At 43.4% G+C, this 20,719-nt stretch overlaps 1 protein-coding gene across 3 annotated transcripts in view; it reads right to left on the bottom strand.

Annotated features, from left to right (window-relative positions):
- Window positions 1–20,719, bottom strand: part of TANC1 (tetratricopeptide repeat, ankyrin repeat and coiled-coil containing 1) — a 221,405-nt gene that overhangs the window by 136,165 nt on the left and 64,521 nt on the right. For all 3 annotated transcript variants that reach the window (XM_060257302.1, XM_060257303.1, XM_060257300.1), the window contains exon 2: window positions 6,073–6,152. In XM_060257302.1, the coding sequence (XP_060113285.1) occupies window positions 6,073–6,133 (61 nt within the window). In that variant the 5' untranslated portion in view covers window positions 6,134–6,152. The remainder of the gene's footprint in view (window positions 1–6,072; window positions 6,153–20,719) is intronic.

The raw sequence follows: 20,719 nt of genomic DNA, 5'->3' as shown, positions 1-20,719 counted from the left end.
GCTCTTAAGAACTGCCATAATAAAGATAATGGCCTATATCCTATCACTGCGTTAAGCAAAGTTTGATGCCTTCCTCTGACCTTCAACTTAAGTGGCTCTGCCTCCAAACACGAGCCATTTCAAGTTGAAGAAATTCCCATTATTTAATTTTATTTATTTAATTTATACCCCACCCTCCCCACCAAAAGGCCTGACCCAATTTACATATCCAAAAAAGGAAAATCACATCTTTTTGAGAATCTATTATTTTATTTACTTCATTTATACCACACTGTTCTCCACAATTTTGATCTAAAGCAGCTTACATTGTTTTCCTCTCCCCCATTTTATCTTCACAACAACCCTGTGAGCCAGGTTAGGCTGAGAGTGTGGGACTGACCCAAGATCACCCATCAAGCTTCCATGGCAGAATGGTCTATGCTGCCGTATGTTAATTTAAAGAGATGGAATAAAAATAGCTAAATCAAATTATACCAGTCAATTATGACAAAGGAAACAAAACATGAATAATATTAGGTTAATTTCCATGGAAATCCTAATGTTTACATATTTTATAAATACTGTATTATAATCCAGTATATCCACTGGATTATAATATATAATATATCAAATATATTATATATATTATAATATATATTATATATTATAAAATATATATATTATAATATATAAAATATCCACTGAATATTTACCTGAAAATCATTAATATTATCTCTGACTGTGATGTGGAGATTGACATGAGCAATTAAAATTTAATTAAGTCTAGAGAATTATTCATCACATTTAGATCATTCTTTTTTAAATTCTCAAATGTTTTAATATAAAGTATGCTGATGATACTGATCATATATATCAAGAAACATTTAAGCAACATCCAGTAGAAATTACTGAGCATACATGAACAATAAATCCTATACATTACAACTAGAGCAATGCAATATGACTATGTCTTCAGTAAAAAAAAAATCAAATAATCTAGATTACTAAAGTTTGATATTCACATAATTGTTTGATAATGACTTGAAAGTACTGTCTGGCCATCTCAAATCCAATGAAAATAAGTAAAATACAAGAAAAACTAAAACAACAGATAGGTTAAAGGTTTAGAGAGAGAGGATCTGTCTATGAGTTAGGCTGCTTGGTAGAATGTCATGAGTTGAGATGTACTATAGAAATGGGAACCATTTTCCCTTGAAAGAGGTAGTTCCAGAATAGATATCCAATTGGGCTATTTGGTTTGTGTTTTACTCCATAATAGTTGTTCCCAATTTTTTGTGAACCATAATGAGATTAAGGGCGTAGTGTTAGATTTCCACAGTGAAACTTCGGAAGTCTTCACCACAGTTAGTGGATCAGTAAATTTGATATTGTATTGGATAGGAAGAGTAATAATATTATTTAGAATACATATTCTAATATATGCAATTAGCAAAAACATTATTGTTGTGTTTAGAGTAAAAACATTTAGTTTTAGATATGTTCTAATATATGTAATCAGTAAAAACATTATTTAGTATACACATATATACACTCTCTAACGTATGTAATTATTATTAAATTATTTCAACAATTTTTTTTCCAGGGGCTGAATTTGTTACCTCTGGCAAATAGTTCAGTTATTTTAGGGTCCTTAGAACAGCTATGCTTAGCAATTATAACTCTGTAAAAGTCAGAAGGCAAACACAGGTAAAATAAAATATACTTGGAAATGAACTTCAGTGTTGCTGGTTATATAAGCTATTTCCACTCAAAGGGAATGCAAAGTTACCCCTATCTAGTTCACGCCTGTTTTGACAACACTTTAGTAACTGTGGTGTTTGGGTCCATAAAGAGTGTGGTGTAGGACCAGGTATTTTTCAGTTACAGGATAACTTTAGAAACTGATGACCCCCATTTCATTTTAAAATCTTTTTCAGCTGCAAATTGTTTCAGGGTTCTGGGGTGGGGGGAACCAGGTATCAAATGGATTTGAAAACAGTTTTAACTGGTCAGATACTGTGACTTAATGTTTAATATGCTAATTTGATTTCTTTGTAAGCAGAAACTTTAGTCACAGCAAGATTCAGTATTCATTTCAATGACTGAATTTCTCCAAGGTAAAAGTACAGTTGAACACTGAAACTGCTAACGGAGCCTCCTGCAGCCCACCGCATCGCGGCGTGGCCGCGGGTGAGATTTTGCCCCCCCCAGGAGGGAGAGCGGATGTTTCGGCGTGCTTTCGTGCGCGTCTGGCGAGGGCGGGGCTTCAGAGCTTGCCTCGAAGCCTCCGCTCCTCATAGCGACAGTCTGCTCTGTGTGCTCGGCCCTCCCGCCCGCCCTGTTTGTTATGTAGGCAATTGCTGGTCGCCTCTTTTGCGGAGGGGCCGGGTAGGAATTTTTTACTCCCCGGCTGTTTGGCTGGTGACTGGGGGGTGTTTTTTGCCTACCCTGCATAGCATATCAGTGGATTGAGGAATTGGCCTCGGGTTGGTGCCTTTGTATAGATTGGTCACTTTTTAGGGCAGGTTTTACGGGGTTTATGGCACCATGCGGCCTGGGGAGGACCGGTTAGCCTCCCCCTTTTGGGGAGTTAGGGGTCTGGCAGGATCAACCTTTGGGTGTGGCCCGAGGTGTGTGAATGCAGACTGTCCTGGAGACTTGACTGGATGGGTGCCTTTCGCTGAGACTCGCGTCTGGTGTTTGGGCCCTCCGGTGCAAGCCTCCCTGCTGGGCCTGCCTAATGGGAGCTGTGGCTCACAGCTCCGGCTGGGGGGCCGGGTCTCTCGCCTGCTGGAAAAGGCAGGGGAGCAGTCTGATGAGACCCCTGGCCCTGACCCGGCCGCAGTTCGGGTGCCCTTGCCGTTGCTGTGTTATTTAATAAAGTGGCCCATAGTTTCACCAATCAAATTTGTGTCCATCTCTTTATTCCGACTTGGGGGGTAAAAGGTATTATACCTTGATCAAAGAAAGACAAATATGCTTGAGATCTTTTTCAAGTGGGAATCTCGTGTTTTTATATTTTTTCTAATAAATTCTTACTTGATAACTGCTGATAGAAATAATAATTTTACTTAATATTTCTATTATTTATAGTTACTGTGTTGGATCCAGTGTAGGGAACCCCCATCTTCCTAACTCTCCCATCGCTTCCAGCAGCCATTTCCAACCCTGGAAAGGGTACAAAACCATTCCCTTCTGTCTCTCCTTCAATGGAGCTTTGCTCACACATAAGGCAGAAGGGAGAGGTTTCACCCCTTTCCCCAACCCCATCATTGGACTGTTATTCCACATACGGTTGGAATCCCCAGGGAATAAGCTTTCCTGAGGTAAGAAATGGCCACTGAGGGGAGGGGAAACTCAGGAAGACATGTTATAGATCATGAGATCCAGCCAATTAAATGTACTGCTTATGTTATTTTTGCTTTACAGTAGTAGGTACATCCCTTTAAACTCAACCAGTCTCATGACCAAATAAACTTCTGTTTGTAAGAAACTATTTGCATTTGTTTATCTTGATATGGGCATCATTGGAATTTTGACAAACTTATGAAACTGCTGTGATTACTATGGTTATTAGCTGATCACATTAGAACACTTAGAAACTATTTTGGTACATAATAGAAGTGTACAATTTTTTTTCGTGGTATTTTTTTGGTTTGGGTTTTATTGGACTGTCAAAAAATTCAGGATTCCTGAAAAAACCTGGATCCCAATATCCAATGAAGTATTCAGTTCCAGAATTTTTCAAAAACCCGAAGTTTTCTCAAGTCATATAGACCTGAACTGAGCAAAGCTGCAAAAACAGCTGAGAGGAAGCTCAGCTGCAGCTCTTTCAGGCAGTCCCTTTAAACCAGACTGCCCAAAAGAGCCTGCAAAAGAGTCAATCATGTGGGGAGAACCCTCCCACAGGCTCTGCTGTGGAGCCCTGTTTAAACAAAGGAGTTGATCCTGCAGGGAGAACTCTCCCCGCAGGCTGAGTTGTGGCTCTACTGGACAGCCCAGTTTAAACCAGACTGCCCGACAGAGCCTGCAAAACAGCTGATCCTGTAGGAGAACTCTTCCCAAAGGTTCTGCTAGGGCTCTCTTTGGCTGTCCAGCCGAACAGCCCAAAATAGCCCTAGCTCAGCTGGCAGAGAGAATACCACCCTTGGCTGTTTTGCATACTGTCTTCTGTAGTCCCTTTAAACACCCCTGTTTAAAGGGACTACAGAAGAAAGCAAAAAAACCCCAAAACCCTGAGCAACAGGAGTAATCTGCTCCAGCCTCTCGGCTGTTGTTTGGGATGCTAGTAATTCCTGAATATATCCAGGATTTTTTTATTTTATTTTTTTTTGGGGGGGGGGCTGTTCTCACCCAAAATCCCAAATACATTTTGGATGCCAAAATATACCCTAAAATACCAATAAGTTGTTTTGTGGGTATATTTTCAGCTTGGGTAAACCAGAATGCACTTCCCAAGTACACACTTTTAAGCTTAGAAAACAGAAGGTTTTAGGATGAGCAAAGCATCCACAAATAGGCAACGGCCAAATACCCTTTAGTATACTCACTCTCCCTTGACATGTTGCTGTCTTTTAATTCTGCCATTGGGGAGGCTGAAATTTCTGAAGCACATTCTTGTTTAGTGTAATTACTAGCAAAAAGGGATAATATAAAGAGAAGGCAACGGGAGTGAGTGTCCATAGAAAGAAACATCAATAACGGAATGCAGGTAGAGAAGCAAGGTTTGGGGTCAGTCTGTGCTTCCCCAACTGTATGCAGAATATTAAGAACAGCAGCATTATCAAATGATGTGGGATTTTTCTATTCAAGTATTTTTAAAAACCTAGTTTCTACAAAACCATGCTTAAAACATATCCATACTACAGTTTAGAATCCCAGTTTAGCACCCGTCATCAAACCACTGGGTGCTCTACATCCAAACATCACACTAAACCTGAGTTTAATCAAACCATAGTTTATCAAGACATTCAAAAGCAGACCGCCTCTATGTAATCTGCACTTCACAAAAGCATCAGACGTTTGCACCAATGTACCCTAAATTCTATAACAAGCGAAACTGGCTTCCAACATTCATACACTGTGTGCAAATATGCATTAACCAAACTTTCATTTATTTGCTTATTTTGCATAACTGATTATCCTAATTATGCAGAAGCACAAGGAACCACATACAGTTATCAAAGCCTAGCCTCTTACTGCTGGAAAGACTTCCCAGTCCCCCAGTTGGCTTCTGAAATTCTCCTAAGCAGAACACAGACACCCCAACTTCTATTCACAGTCATAACAAAAAGAGATTGCCAGAAAATTTAATTCTGAAGGCAAAACTAACTTCTATGTGGCATGCAGACAGTCCTGGATAGAAAAGCACATTTGTTCTCCTGCTACTCCATTAGTCATTCTTTGGATTAGCCCTCTGCTCACGACCTGAGTTCGATCCCAGCGGAAGCTGGTTCAGGTAGCCAGCTCCAGGTTGACTCAGCCTTCCATCCTTCCAAGGTTGGTAAAATGAGTACCCAGCTTGCTGGGGGGAAAGTATAGATGACTGGGGAAGGCAATGGCAAACCACCCTGTAAAAAGTCTGCTGTGAAAACGTTGTGAAAGCAACATCACCCCAGAGTCGAAAATGACTGGTGCTTGCACAGGGGACTACCTTTACCTTTATTGATATGGCCAGGGCTTTTCTTTGTAGTAGGAACTCCTTTGCATATTGGGTCACACACTCTGATGTAGTCAATTCTCCAAGAGCTTACAGGACTCTTATTACAGGGCCTACTGTAAATTCTTGGAGGATTGGTTATATCAGGGGTGTGTGGCCCAATATGCAAAGGAGTTCCTGCTACAAAAAAACCCCTGGATATAGCTATATCATTCATGTGAAGTCAGGCCTTCCCTGTATTGGAACGGATTAGTAAGCAAATATTTCAAGTCATGTATTATAGAAATGAAGCAAAGCATTGCTAAGCTGTTAGGTGTTTCCACCTTAAGTAAACACAATTCAGCTCAACCTTGCCTAAAAAACATTTTTTTGAGTCATAACTCAATCATTTTTATAACTAAATCTGTAGCTCACCAATATTTGAACAGACCTACCAGATTCCTTTTTGCTGGTCTTTGCACCATCTCTGCTCTTCTTCAGAACTGCTTTTAACATTTTAACACTGTTCTTTTCCCTTAAAAAAAAAAGAGGGGGGATAACAGTTTTAAATGATAGTTCATATAAAAGGATACTTGCACAGGGAATTTTTTACACAAGTGAAAATAAACCAGATAATAGAAGATTAATTCAAAACACATTGAGGGGTTTACTTTTATTTTTACATGACTTTGTTGTATTTGTTAAAGCACATACTGAAGCTACAAGGAATGTTTTAATACTAGAACCAAGTAGCTCAAGGTTTACTGTCTTGTTATAAAGAAAAACAGTGCATGGCATTCTCTACATTCCACAGATAATTAAGGTTATGAGGCTAAACCTGGATAAATTACGGTTAGGCACTCTGGGCACAAGATTGTCTGGCGTTTAACCAGAGTTTATCAAGACAGGGAAATTTAAACACAAGCTACAACTCCATAGTATCTATCATGAATTAACAGAAGCCTAGGCAAGCAACAATGGAATGACCACTGAAAAAAAAATATGCCTTAACACATTTTAAAACTCCTACCTAAAACTAAAAGAACCACCTGATGAAGTATAATGAAGACACCTAATATTCACCAAAGGTGATGTTCTTTCAAAAGGGAAAAAAAGGTTTCCTGCAGATCTTCTCAATCTTGTTTCTACAGATTTATAACATACACCCTGTATAGGTACATAGATCAAATCCAACTTTAAAAAAACAAAAACTAGCATAGTCAGTTGGCAGCTTTGTGGGCATTTAAGGCTCCATCCAAGTCTTCTTAAAAAGCAGTGCACTGAGCAACTTAAAATTAAAGTAAATTAATGGAAAATAAGCTTCTCTTCCCTCAGGAATATTAAAGCATCATCCACAGAATATCATTACTTTTCATCTACTTCTCCAGTAAAATCAGGCAGTAGAATTTGAGAAAGGAGATTAAAACACTTCAGACTGCAAATGAGGAATGTATTTTTTGTCAAATGCCCTTACATGTTTAAAAACACACACATACTGTCCTGGTAATGTAAAATAAAATAAAATAAAATAACAGAAGTTTTAGTTCAACCTTTGGATTTCTGACACAGGATGGTGGGCACAGTCATAAAATGGCTGCCACAGGAGGTGGAGCCATACATATACCAGTGGAAGTCCCAAGAACAGAAGAGTATTTTTAAAAAATACAGTGGGAAAGAGTGGTGAAAGACAGAATAAAACCAATGCTGGTGGCAGCTGCTACTGAAGCAACATTATTTTTAATCTTCACTGCCCATCAGACTGCCAGTGGCCTATCAGAAACTGTGCTTGGCAAACATTACCACCTGGCTCCACCCACTTTCTGAAAACACTTAATGGGCACCAGGTAAAGTGCTGGGGGGGCACCGTAACCCCCACAGGAACCATGCTGCAGACCTCTAATCCACAGCACTGTCTTAAAATTCTTCACTAGACCCAGCCTTGCTTACTTAACCTTCAATCCCCTCTCAATTACAACGTTTCTGTTTTCACTTGCCTCAACTAAGTCATGTCTTTGGGTTTTCCTTCTTCTGTGATTTACAGCTCTTTAATTAAACCTTGCCCTAACCACGCATCTGGTGTAGTTCTTCAATACCTCTAAATCGTTAGATCTTGGATCTTTTTAAACAGGGACACCGGAGAGCCTGCCACCAAGCCTGCAGAACTCTTGAACACATAAAGCTGCTTTGGGCTACGATCACACACATGAAATAATGCACTTTCAATGCACTTTCCAATTAGATTTTGTCAGTTCAACGCAGAAAAATCCAGTTAGAAAGCGCACTGAAAATGATCACAGCAGTATACTGAATATGACCCTTAGTCCATCAAAATCAATATTGTATACTCCGACTGGCAGCATCTCTCCAAGGTCTCAGGCTGAGTTTTTTTGCTCCTACATGGGTGCGGTCACACGTACCATTAAAAGCGTGTGTGTAGCGCTCAAATCTGAACTGCTGAATATTGATTCGATGCAGGGCAGTTCAGACGAGCATCCAAGAATGCAATTCATTCTGTTGTGCGCAATCAGACATCCAATACTATCACGCTCATTTCTTAGAGCATGCGTAATCAGATGGTGATTTCTGGGAGGGGAGAGGGTCCATTGAACATGCACCCAACTGTTTGGAGCTGGGAAATCAAAACTTTCTTCAGAGGCAGGGGGGAAGGGCGAAAGTTTCCAGAATTAACGTTGCCGATCCAAACCACGGAACTGCCAGAAATTATTTTCCTAGAAATTGGCAGTGACAATGATATCTTGAAATCCTCCACATTGAAAAAAAAGAATGTTTTCCTGTTCTGAATAGTGGGATAACGTTCCCCCCCCCTCCGATCCTGTGTTGAGAAGCAGAAGCGTCACCTCAGATTCCCGGATGATCTGGCAATGCGCATGTCTGCTGGGGCTTTTTTTTTTTTTTTTTTTAAGGTGAGGCAGTATCGCGCGTGAGCTGTCCAAACAACAAAAAAACCGATCTTGTGCCGCTGTTTTGAAAAAGGGCCGGACTTTATGTGCTGTCAAATTAACGCGGCACTAATCCGCAGCAAGTCGGAATGACCCCGGATGACGCTCGATTGCCAGATGTGCATGCCTGAACGAACACATTTAATCCGTCAGCCAGACGGAGCTGTGTTGTCACTAATGGTACGTGTGACCGCACCCCATGATCCTTTTAACTGGCGGTGCCAGTGATTGGACCTGGGACCGTCTGCATGCCAAGCAGATGCCCTGCCAGTGAGCCACAGTCTCTCAGAATAGAAAACACCCAATTCTCTTCTGGAAACAAAGAGTGGAACATAAGTTTACTGAACCCTTTTATTACAAAAAGCGTGGAAAAGGAGAAAAGGCTGCTTACTTACATGGCACATTAGCAATACTTAACAGAAACAATGATCTTAATGTGTATTATCAGGCATTATTAATATGCTCTGTGTGTGTGCGTGTGCAAAGTACTTACGGCATCCAACTTATGGTGACTGCATAACATTTTTAAGACAAGGCAAACAGAAGTGATTTGCCATTACCTGATTCTGTGTAGTGACTAGGGATGGACCCAAACTGGGGAAATGGAGGTTCGTTTCAGGTCATGATAGATGGGACCACACAAACCATGACCCTTCGTGGACCTTCCCATTTACTGAACCAGTTTATTTCGTGAGGTTCGTGATGTAGTAGAACAGTTGCCCCATGGGCTAGAGATGCCAAACGCGTAGAAAGTCTCCAGCTGACTCTCCTCTACCTGCTCTCCAGGTTTGGAGAGGATTGGATTTCGGGGTGCTGAGTTAGAGCCTCCCAAAGCAGGTGCCCCCAGGAAAACGCTGTGCAAGCATCCTGTAGTACAGTCCTAAAAACACTTACCTGGGAGTAAATTCTACTGAATAACATGGGATTTGCTTCTGAGTACACAAGCTTAGAGTTATTCCCTAAACCACGTTAAAGCAACCCAACTGAATCTCTCAGCAAGCAGCAGTTCAGAAGTCTTTCTCTGCTCAGCTGATAATAATCAGATTGCTTGGAATATCCTGTCATTCAAGGCTTTCTGGTTTCTGTGAAGAAGTAATTCTTCATGGTCCTTCAGCTGTTTGTACAGCACTTCTGAGCTTCTTAAAAGTGCAGTCCATAACACCAGCACCAAACACCTCCAAGTCACTGTTCACAGGAGGAATGGCTTCCAGTTCCCTTCCCTCTCAGTCTCTGCCTCTAACTAACATGTGGTGCGCCTGTTGCTGACAGAAAACAGCTGTGTGTGAGCTAGGGATCTATATCATTCTGCTTCCTTAGAGCAAAATGGGAGCTCTCTTATTGGCAGTCAATGATTTATTTATTTATTTATATTTATTTATATTAGGATTTATACCCCGCCCTTCTCACCTAAGTGTCTCAGGGCGGCTTACAGCATAATAATTCAAACACTTCAGTTTAAAACATTTAAAAATACAATTAAAATACAATTAACCATAAATTAATAAAAACAAGATAGAATAAAACCGGCGGTCTATAGATGCATTTCGTTCCATCCAAGATATTTTCATTGTCAGTTAATATTATAGGCCTGCCGGAAGAGGGCTGTCTTACAGGCCCTGCGGAATTGCCCTAGATCCCGCAGGGCCCGCACCTCTTCCGGCAGCTGGTTCCACCAATAAGGTGCCGTTATTGAGAAGGCCCGATCCCTGGTGGATTTTAGGCGGGCCTCCTTTGGCCCGGGGACTACCAACAGGTTTTGCGAACCTGAACGTAGTACTCTCTGGGGAACGTGTGGGGAGAGACAGTCCCTAAGGTAGGCAGGTCCTAGGCCATATAGGGCTTTAAAGGTAATGACCAACACCTTGTACCGGACTCGGAATATTACTGGCAGCCAGTGCAGACCCTGGAGCCCCGGCCGAATGTGCTCCCGTCTTGGGAGCCCTAATAGCAGCCGGGCAGCAGCGTTCTGTACCAACTGCAGTTTCCGGGTCCGGCACAAGGGTAGCCCCATGTAGAGGGCATTACAGTAGTCCAGCCTCGAGGTGACCGTAGCATGAATCACTGTTGCCAGGTCGTCACGTTCCAGGAAGGGGGCCAACTGCCTCGCCCGCCTAAGATGAAAAAAAGCGGACTTGGCAGTGGCTGCTATCTGAGCCTCCATCGTCAGTGAAGGCTCCAACAGCACCCCCAGGCTCTTAACCCTGCCCGACGCTGTTAGCGGAGCGCCGTCAAAAACTGGCAGGGGGATTTCCCTTCCTGGGCCGCAGCGACCCAAGCAAAGGACCTCTGTCTTCGCCGGGTTCAGCTTCAGCCCGCTCAGCCTAAGCCACCTAGCCACTGCCTGTAACGCCCGGTCCAGATTTTCTGGGGCGCAGGCGGGCCGGCCGTCCATAAGCAGATAGAGGTGGGTGTCATCAGCATATTGATGGCAACCCAGCCCATACCTTCGGGCCATCTGGGCAAGGGGGCGCATATAGATGTTAAATAACATCGGGGAAAGCACCGCCCCTTGAGGCACCCCGCAATCAAGCGTGTGTCTCCGGGACAGTTCCTCCCCAATCGCCACCCTTTGTCCCCGACCGTCAAGGAAAGAGGAATGCCATTGCAGGGCCAACCCCTGAATCCCTGCGTCGGCAAGGCGGCACGCCAGAAGCCGATGGTCGACCATATCGAATGCTGCCGATAGGTCCAACAGCATCAGCACCGCCGAGCCGCCTTGATCCAGATGTCGCCAAAGGTCATCCACCAGGGCGACCAGCACCGCCTCCGTCCCGTGGCCCGGGCGAAAACCAGACTGGTAGGGGTCAAGGACAGAAGTATCCTCCAGGAAGCTCTGTAGCTGCAACGCCACTGCCCTCTCTATCAGTTTGCCCAAAAAGGGCAAATTCGATACCGGCCAATAGTGTGCCAATTCGGTCGGATCTAACGTTGTTTTCTTCAAGAGGGGACGGACCACCGCCTCTTTGAGCGCTGATGGAAAATGCCCCTCCAGTAGGGATCTATTTATGATATCCCGTATAGGATATCTTAGCTCCCTCTGGCAGGTCTTAATAAGCCAGGAGGGGCAAGGGTCCAATTTACAAGTTGTTGGGCGTGCAGATAGGAGGATCCTGTCAACTTCTTCCAGGCTGAGCGCGCCGAAGCCGTCCAGGACACAGTCCGAAGACAGGCACGGAGCCTCAGGTTCACTAACTGTATCTAATGTGGCAGGGAAGTCGGAACGGAGCGATGTGATTTTATCCGCAAAAAAATCCGCAAAAGCCTCACAGCCAATTTCCAATTCATTAAAATTTGGTCTGCCCTGTGGCAGCGTTGTGAGGGTCCGAATTGTATTGAACAGTTGTGCCGGGCGCGAAATTGCGGACGCAATCTCTGCCGCAAAGTAAGTTTTCTTTGCGGCCTTGACTGCCATCTCATAGGACTTCATAACCTCTCTATAAGATGTTCGAGTCGCTTTGTCTCGGGTACGCCGCCATTGCCTCTCTAGTCGTCTGAGTCCTCGTTTCAACCGCCGCAACCCCTGGTTATACCAGGGTGTCGGCCTTGAACGAGGGCGCAGAGGACGCCTAGGCGCGATCTCATCGATGGCCCCGGTGAGCCTATTATTCCAAGACTCCACCAGGTCATCGAGGGAATCGCCAGGGGGCCAGGGATCCCGCAGAGCCGTCAGGAACCGTTCCGGGTACATCAGGCTCCGCGGGCGAGCTAAAATAAGCTCGCCGCCCAAACGGGGTTGGGGTGGGACGTCCACACGAGCCTTGAGGGCATAGTGATCCAACCATGGCACTGCTATAGAAGCAAGATCGTTCACTAAAACTCCCGACGCGAAGATCAAGTCTAACATGTGACCGGCCTGGTGAGTGGGTGTCGTAACTACTTGGGAGAGTCCTAGTGTCGCCATGGAAGACACTAGGTCCATCGCCTGATTGGAGGTCACGTCATCGGCATGAACATTGAAGTCACCCAGAATCAAAAGCCTCGGGTGCTCCAATGCCCATCCTGCTGCGGCCTCCATCAGTGATAGTAAGGCGCTGGCCGGTGCGTTAGGCGGTCGGTACACCAGCCAGATCGCCAACCCCTCCCCAACATCCCACGCCAGGCCGGCACATTCAATGCCCTTGATCTCCGGAGCCGGAAGGGCCCGGAAGGAGTAAACCTCTCGAATGAACAGGGCCACCCCTCCCCCCCCGCCCGCTAGTCCGCGACTGGTGAAAGACCGAGTATCCCGGGGGCACCATCTGGGAGAGAGCTACGGTCTCCCCATCGCGGACCCAGGTCTCGGTCACGCATGCCAGGTCCATGTCCTGCTCAAGCAGGAATTCCCGAAGGATAGAGGTCTTATTATTAATGGACCTGGCATTACATAACACCAGTGACGGAGGCGAGTAATTTCGCCTTGCCCCGCTACCTGTCACCATCGGGATGGGACGCAGGCTGGAAGGTGGTCGAGCACTATCTTGTCTCGATCTCCTTCCCTTGGTGTTTCTCCTTCCCTTGGTGTTGTCTCGATCTCCTTCCCACTATTGGTGTTTCCAGGGTTGCAGAAGTCCATCCCTACCCCATTGCTTTGATGACAGTAATATAGCTGTGCCAGCATGTCCACCACAGACATGACCCGCCACACAATGCATAAACTGAAGGGTCATGGGAGGGTCGCAGAGGTGAACTCACATGAACCTTGGCTCACAAGCCACAACTCGGGGTGATTTTAGCCACGAATTTAGGGTTGTGGGCAGGTTCATGCCCATCCCTAGTAGTGACCCTGGATTTCCTTGGTGGTATCCCATCCATGCATTAGGGCTGACCCTGCTTGGCTTGCAAGATCTGACAAGATCAGGCCAGCCTGGGACATTCAGATTAGGACATGCAATGGCCATCAAGTGTAATAAACTGAAACAGAGGGCACACTTCTTACACTTCAAAAACCAGAACAAGTGGTATTTTCCCAAATTAGCACACCGAAAAATTATTATCCTTGGTTTAAAAAGGTAGGTGGGCCACTTCTAAAACACACAAGCATATCCTTCCCTAGGCCTTAATGCTGAATAGTGTTGAGAGCCAGTTGGGTGTAGTGGTTAAATGTTGAGAGCCAGTTGGGTGTAGTGGTTAAGTGCACAGACTCTAATCTGGGGGAACCAGGTTTGATTCCCCGCTTCTCCATACGCACCTGCTGTGTGACCTCGGGTCAGTGACAGTTCTCTCAGAGCTATTCTCAAAAGAGTTATCTCATCCCCACCTACCTCACAGGATGTCTGCTGTGGAGAGAGGAAGGGAAAGGAGACTGCAAACTGCTCTGAGACGGCAAGTGAAGGGCGGGAAATAAATTCAATCTCTTCATCTTCTTTCTTGAGTTAATGTACGTTAGCAATTATGTGCCTGCAAGACCCACATTAGGCATACTAAATTATAAGCAGGATCAAATTGTTCCTCACAGGACTGTACATATGCTTTCTACCCAAAGAAGAAGCGGGCTTCTTTGAAGTTTTCAGAGTCCCACAGCTGTGCAAGTACTGTAAGATCGTGAGACAGCTGTGATTTACATCTCTTACATTCCAGCCAAAAACTACTAGGAGACTGCATTGTTGGCACTTCCTCTTGCAAACACTGCCCTCTTAATCTCCATTGTTCTCTTTTCCATGTTCTCAAATCAGTGCTTCGGATAGAGCAGTGTTCATTAAGGGGAAACTCAAGGCCATTTTCAGAAGGCAACACAGAGTTGTTTTTCACATTTCCTACATATGGAATTCAAGTATAATACCTCCAATAGCGGAACATATATTCAGTTTAAAAATTGATATCCTCAATTTTCTAACTCACATTAACCAAGATGTATATAAACAGCGTGCAAAAAAGGCTCAAAGAAGCCCTTTCTTGTCGTACATGAAAACACCCTAACTTTTGTATTCACACACACAGTATGAACTCATATTTCTTAAGAACGGAAGCTCTGCTACAGAAAATTCTTTCCACCTAAATTTGCATGCCATGCTGGCACAGTTCCGTCCACTGTAAGTAATTATCACATGGTTCCAATGGACTTTTCGGGCATAAGGTGCACTTTGTACATCCTTCTCGTTTCAGTCATAGACTGGGGATTAGAAGGACTGGGATAGAATGATGACACTATCCAGAAAAGTGACTATGAGGGTTGGGGGAAGCCTGTATAGTTTTTTGCATTTTATTCCGTCTGCATTATGAAATCAGATTGGTAGAAGCTTCCTCTACCTCTTATTATCCAAAAAGTGGACAGAAGGGGAGGGAAGGAAGAGAGGAGTTTTTTTTGCTTCATGAGAATTAGCTCAGCTAAAGGCCTGAGAATTATAAATAACATACAAGGCAGCAGAGATCACAAGAAACTATCTTGCAAGCCAACATGTCTCCCATTCCCTATGTATATATAGTTCTAGTTTGTTTCACTTCTAAGCCACAAAAAGCTCACTGAAAAAGTTAGTGGAAACAGGAAAATTGCCCACAACTAGTACAGTCTAAACTTGGGAGTCACATTGCAAGGACTCTGCCAGTACAACAAACAGTGAACATAAGAACATAAGAGAAGCCATGTTGGATCAGGCCAATGGCCCATCCAGTCCAACACTCTGTGTCACATAAGAACATAAGAGAAGCCATGTTGGATCAGGCCAATGGCCCATCCAGTCCAACACTCTGTGTCACACTGTGGCCAAAAAAACCCCAAGTGCCATCAGGAGGTCCACCAGTGGGGCTAGAAGCCCTCCCACTGTGCCCCCCAAGCACCAAGAATACAGAGCATCACTGCCCCAGACAGAGAGTTCCAACAATAGGCTGTGGCTAATAGCCACTGATGGACCTCTGCTCCAAATGCTTGAAATGCATTGGATTGAAATGAAGCATCATGGGTTGCATCTTAACCATATTCTTATGTTATTGGACATTGGGGGAAAGTAGATTAAGGAGAATCTACATATTTGAAAAGTCCCCCCCCCCCCCCCCGAAAATGAAGCTTGGAGAAAGTCATTGTAAAGGTGGTGGAAAGTGCCATCAAGTCGCAGTCAACTATGGTGACCCCATAGAGTGTTTCAAAGCAAGAGAGGAACAAAAGTAATTTGTCATTGCCTGCTTCTGCACAACAACTCAGCACTTCCTTGGGAGACTCCCATCCAAGTACTAACCAGGACGAACACTACATAGTTTGACATCAGGTTAGTCCAAGCCATGGAGGTCAGGGGTGTAAAGAGCAAATCTATAAAGAGGAGTTTTATGGTTATTATTATTTTTTTTTACCCTGCCTTTCCTCTAAGGAGGTGAAGGGCATCATTCTTCTATCCTCCATTTTATCCTCACAACCACCTTGTGAATTAAGTTAGCTGACAGAGTGTGAGAGGCCCAAGGTCCCCCCAGCATGGTTTTAAGACAGGATGAAAATCTGAACCTGGGTCTCTCTGATTTTAGTCCGGCACCCTAAAGCTGTGACTGCTGAGACCCTCACAGAGAAGGGTGGCAGCCTTTGCTGAAAAGCAATATATATCCAGTCACTGTATTTGAAAAAAAATTGTATGGTCTGAAGTCCACGCCTTACGAACCTTGATAAACAAATTGTTTTGAGACGAAGAAAGAAAAAACCCACCAGATATATAGACAATCATGCTATGTACTGTATTGGCATCCATTTACAATGTGTACACAGGAAATTATTTTCAACCCTTAATTTACCACATGCTCTAAATTATGGGACTGACAGATGTGCTCTGTTGGTAGGGGAAAAAATCTCTGGCAATAAATAGCCTCTACAGTAAGGATATTTTGGAACAGGATGGGACAATGATTTATAGTTTAGCATGAAAATATTAACTGATCTACTGCGAGATCAGGACATGTGGTGAATAATTAATTGGTATTCTATGCAGACTTGGTATTCTATGCAGACTTGGAAGGTGACTTTGAAGTAGCAGACAACAGCTTAGAACAAAGCACTGAGAAGAAGATACCCAAATAAAAGAAAAACTGGCTTGCAAGAAAGAGATCAGCAAATATATAGCGCAAATTCAACGAAAGTTATTTTCTAATAGGTACTGCCACTTCAAAATACTGATTACCAGAAATATCTTAGGGTTTTTCCAAAATGGCATTTCAAAATTTATGATGTGATTATCAGATGAAAGTTGAAGCAGGGAAGTTCTTATCAATGCTTTGAAAATTTAAAGTTGGCTCTTGTCCCAAGTTTCTCTCTTCTTTTTTTTTTATTAGGGTTTGTAGAATCTTTTGGGCTCAAGTGCTGTGTTCTACTGGAGAAAGTTTTTCTTCCAGACGTTTCGTTCTCAGCTGCGGAGAACATCCTCAGTGGCGTTGCAGCCGGAGCAGGCGTTATGACCTTCTTGGCTGCTGTGCATTGAGTGAGGCCAGGGCTGCTGGAGAGCTGCTATTTCTAGGCTGGAGGGGGTGTGGTGAGAGGGCAATTGGTTTGTGAATGTACCCATTGTTTGGTGGGGCTTCCTGGAAGGGTGGTGATAAGGAAACTGGCTGTGGAATGTGACCATTGTTCTGTGTTGATTGCTGGGAGGGTTGGAAGGGGTGTGAAGATAAAGAAGATGGTTGTTGATTGTGCTGATTGTTCTCTGGAATGTGCTGGTTGTTCTGTGACCTTCTGCAATTTGTAGTCTGTAGGGTGTTTTGCAGAGCTGGATACCAAGAATGGTGGATGGAAATGCCTTCTTCCTTTCTGTTAAAGTTGTGCTGGTGTTTGTAAATCTCAATAGCTTGAGATTTATATTATTATAATAATAATATAAATATAATAATTTCTCTAAGTTGCTGCAACTTAGAGAAACTCTGTCTTCATCGGATTCAGCTTTAGTCGACTCAGCCTGAGCCATGATATCATGGCCTGCAGCAACAGATCCAAGTTCTCTGGGGTGCAGCTGGACCGGCCACCCATCAATAGATAGAGCTGGGTGTCGTCAGCGTACCGATGACAACCCAGACCATACCTCCTGACCATTGGGACAAGGGGGTGCATTTAGATATTAAACAGCATTGGGGAGAGATCCGTTCCTGGATCAAGGGATCAGGGGAATGCTGTAGACATAGTTTACCTTGATTTCAATAAGGCTCCACATACTATCCTTGTTGACAAGTTGGTAAAATGTGGTTTGGATCCTGTTACCATTAGGTGGATCTGTAACTGGTTGACAGATCGCACCCAAAGAGTGCTTGTGAATGGTTCCTCATCCTCTTAGAGAGGAGTGACAAGTGGAGTGCCTCAAGGATCTGTCCCACAGCCTGTTTTGTTCAACATCTTTATAAATTATTTGGATGAAGGAATAGGGGGAATGCTTATTAAATTTGCAGATGATACTAAATTGGGAGGGGTTGCAAATACAGTAGAAGACAGAAACAGGATACAGGATGATCTTGACAGGCTTGAAAACTAGGCTGAAACCAATAAAATGAACTTTAACAGGGATAAATGTACAGTTCTGTATTTAGGTAGCAAAAATCCCATGCATGGCTATAGGATAGGGGAGACTTCTCTGAGCAGCAGTATGTGCGAAAAGGATCTAGGGGTCTTTGTGGACAATACACTGAACATGAGTCAACAGTGTGATGCAGTGGCTAAAAAGGCAAACACAATATTAGGCTGTATTAACAGAGGAATAGTGTCCAGATCATGTGAAGTGATAGTATCGCTTTACTCTGCTCTGGTAAGACCTCACCTGGAGTATTGTGTTCAGTTTTGGGCACCACATTTTAAGAAGGATATAGACAAGCAGGAACAGGTCCAGAGGAGGGCAACAAAGATGGTGAGGGGTCTGGAGACCAAGTCCTATGAAGAAAGGTTGAAGGAGCTGGGCATGTTTAGCCTGGAGAGGAGGCTGCTGAGAGGCGATATGATCACCGTCTTCAAGTACTTGAAGGGCTATCATATAGAGGATGGTGTGGAATTATTTTCTGTGGCCCCAGAAGGTTGGACCAGAACCAGTGGGTTGAAATTAAATCAAAAGAGTTTCCGGCTCAACATTAGGAAGAACTTCCTGACAGTTAGAGTGATTCCTCAGTGGAACAGGCTTCCTCAGGAGGAGGTGGGCTCTCCTTCCTTGGAAGGTTTTAAACAGAGGCTGAATGGCCATCTGACAGCAATGTGGCTCCAGTGAATTTAGGGGGAGGTATTTGTGAATTTCTTGCATTGTGCAGGGGGTTGGACTAGATGACTCTGAAGGTCCCTTCCAACTCTATGATTCTATATTTGAAGCTGGTTTTCCAGCATCACTGACACAGATGGCTATGGTCTTCATAATCACCCTTTTAGAAGTCTTCTGAATATTGCAGAATTGTGGTTGTGGTTGATTTAGAGGTGTATATGTTCGAATTCATTTTTTAAAAAAAAAATAGCATTACATAAAACAATGCTTGTTTTAGCAGGTCGAGGCTTTTCTTCTCATATATATTTAAATGTCTTGGGAGTTTTGTCTTGTCTACATGAGCAGATTGATTGAATAAGCAACAGTCTCAAAGTTGTCTTTCCAAAATAAACATCAGGTTTACTAGAGCTCCATACAAATAATGTGTGTTTGTCTACATAGTACAGAGTCAGGAACATGTCTTCATTGGAAAGTTCTTACAAAGTACAGGTACACCATCTTTGCCCTTATGTATCCCCACTCATGCATCTGAACAGCCACACCTAAAGTAACAACAACAACAAAAGCCAGCATAGATTTTTATAAACCTCTCTCTCACAGAAGCATCTTTGCACATTTGTCACAAACATTGGTTTTAGGTTTTTCTCCCATATCCCCTGCTAGGAACGGCAGACCTTTGAAATTCAGCAACAGAATTCTTTCAGGCACAGGGGTAACCATTATATTTTATTCATGATTGCAATGGAACTCAAAAGAGCTCCTGCCATTGGTGTATTTTCCCACTGCATTCATCAAGTATTGGCAACACGCCAAAACAGCAGTTAAACATTAAACATTTATACCAGCCCCAGCAAAGCAGCAGCTTCACACTCTCCACTGGGAGGACTTGTGGGACAGAAGGGAAGTGCTGCTCAGAAATAGAAAACATCCCTTCCCTTCAGCCAGCTGAGTCATACAGCTTTGCAGCTTATCAAACCTGTTTTTAAAAGCAGGTCTCGGGATATGTCTAGTTAAGTCCTGGGGAAACATGAGATGGCAGTGAAGAGGGGACCACCCATAAAAGCGTTGTACTTTCAAATGTCTTTTGAGAGTCACCCTTCTCTTCAGATTATAGGATGGTCAATCCTTCCTTCAGACAACTCTGTGCCCCACCGTATGATCTGGAGACTAGAGCCAGTGTGGAGTAGTGGTTAAGAGTCGTGGACTCTAATCCGGAGAACAGGGTTTGATACTCCACTCCTCCACAGGAAGCCTGCTGGGTGATCTTGGGCCAGTCACAGTTCTCTCATTCTCTCAGCCCCACCTACTTCACAAGCTGCCTGTGGTTGGGAGAGGCAAGGAAGGAGATTGTAAACCACTCTGAAACTCCTTATGGTAGAGAAAAGCGGGGTATAAAAACCAACTCTTCTTCTAGCTAACATGATACCTCCACCTGAAGCAGATAATTTAGGAATGTAACCTGTACCTTGGCAAAAGCTATATATTTCTCTTACCAATAAAATGATTTTCAATGCAACTCAGAAGCTACATTTTTAAAAAATATATACTGTCGTCTTAGCTTTTACTGTTACGTATGGTTGTTTTTTCCTGTATTTATTATTAACTTTAATTATACTGTTAAAAGCCACGTGAACTACAACAGAATAAAAATGCACTCAATGAAGAATTAGAGAAACTTTTCATAATCCACTTTGAGATTATGAAAGGCAGATTATAAATGAAGAGAAAGGCAGATTATAAATGAAGATTATAAATGAAGACGGGTACCTTGACTGTGATATAATTTGAGCCCATTCGATACCCTGTTTTATCAATTAAAGTAGGCCCTACTCTACAAAAATGCTATAAACTGCAAAGAATTAACACAGAAAGGATGCACGTAGCTATCCCAAATTTACCATACTTCTGTTTTACTCTGTGAACACAGATTCAGAGCTGGCCAAACAGCTGCTGAAATGAGATGTTAAAAGAACTCTTTAAAAGGTAACCATTCTACATGTACATAGGGATGGATGACTTTTACCCAG

Source organism: Heteronotia binoei, chromosome 16 (genome assembly GCF_032191835.1).
Source record: "Heteronotia binoei isolate CCM8104 ecotype False Entrance Well chromosome 16, APGP_CSIRO_Hbin_v1, whole genome shotgun sequence".
NCBI lineage: Eukaryota > Metazoa > Chordata > Lepidosauria > Squamata > Gekkonidae > Heteronotia > Heteronotia binoei.
This window is presented reverse-complemented; position numbering and strand designations above follow the sequence as displayed.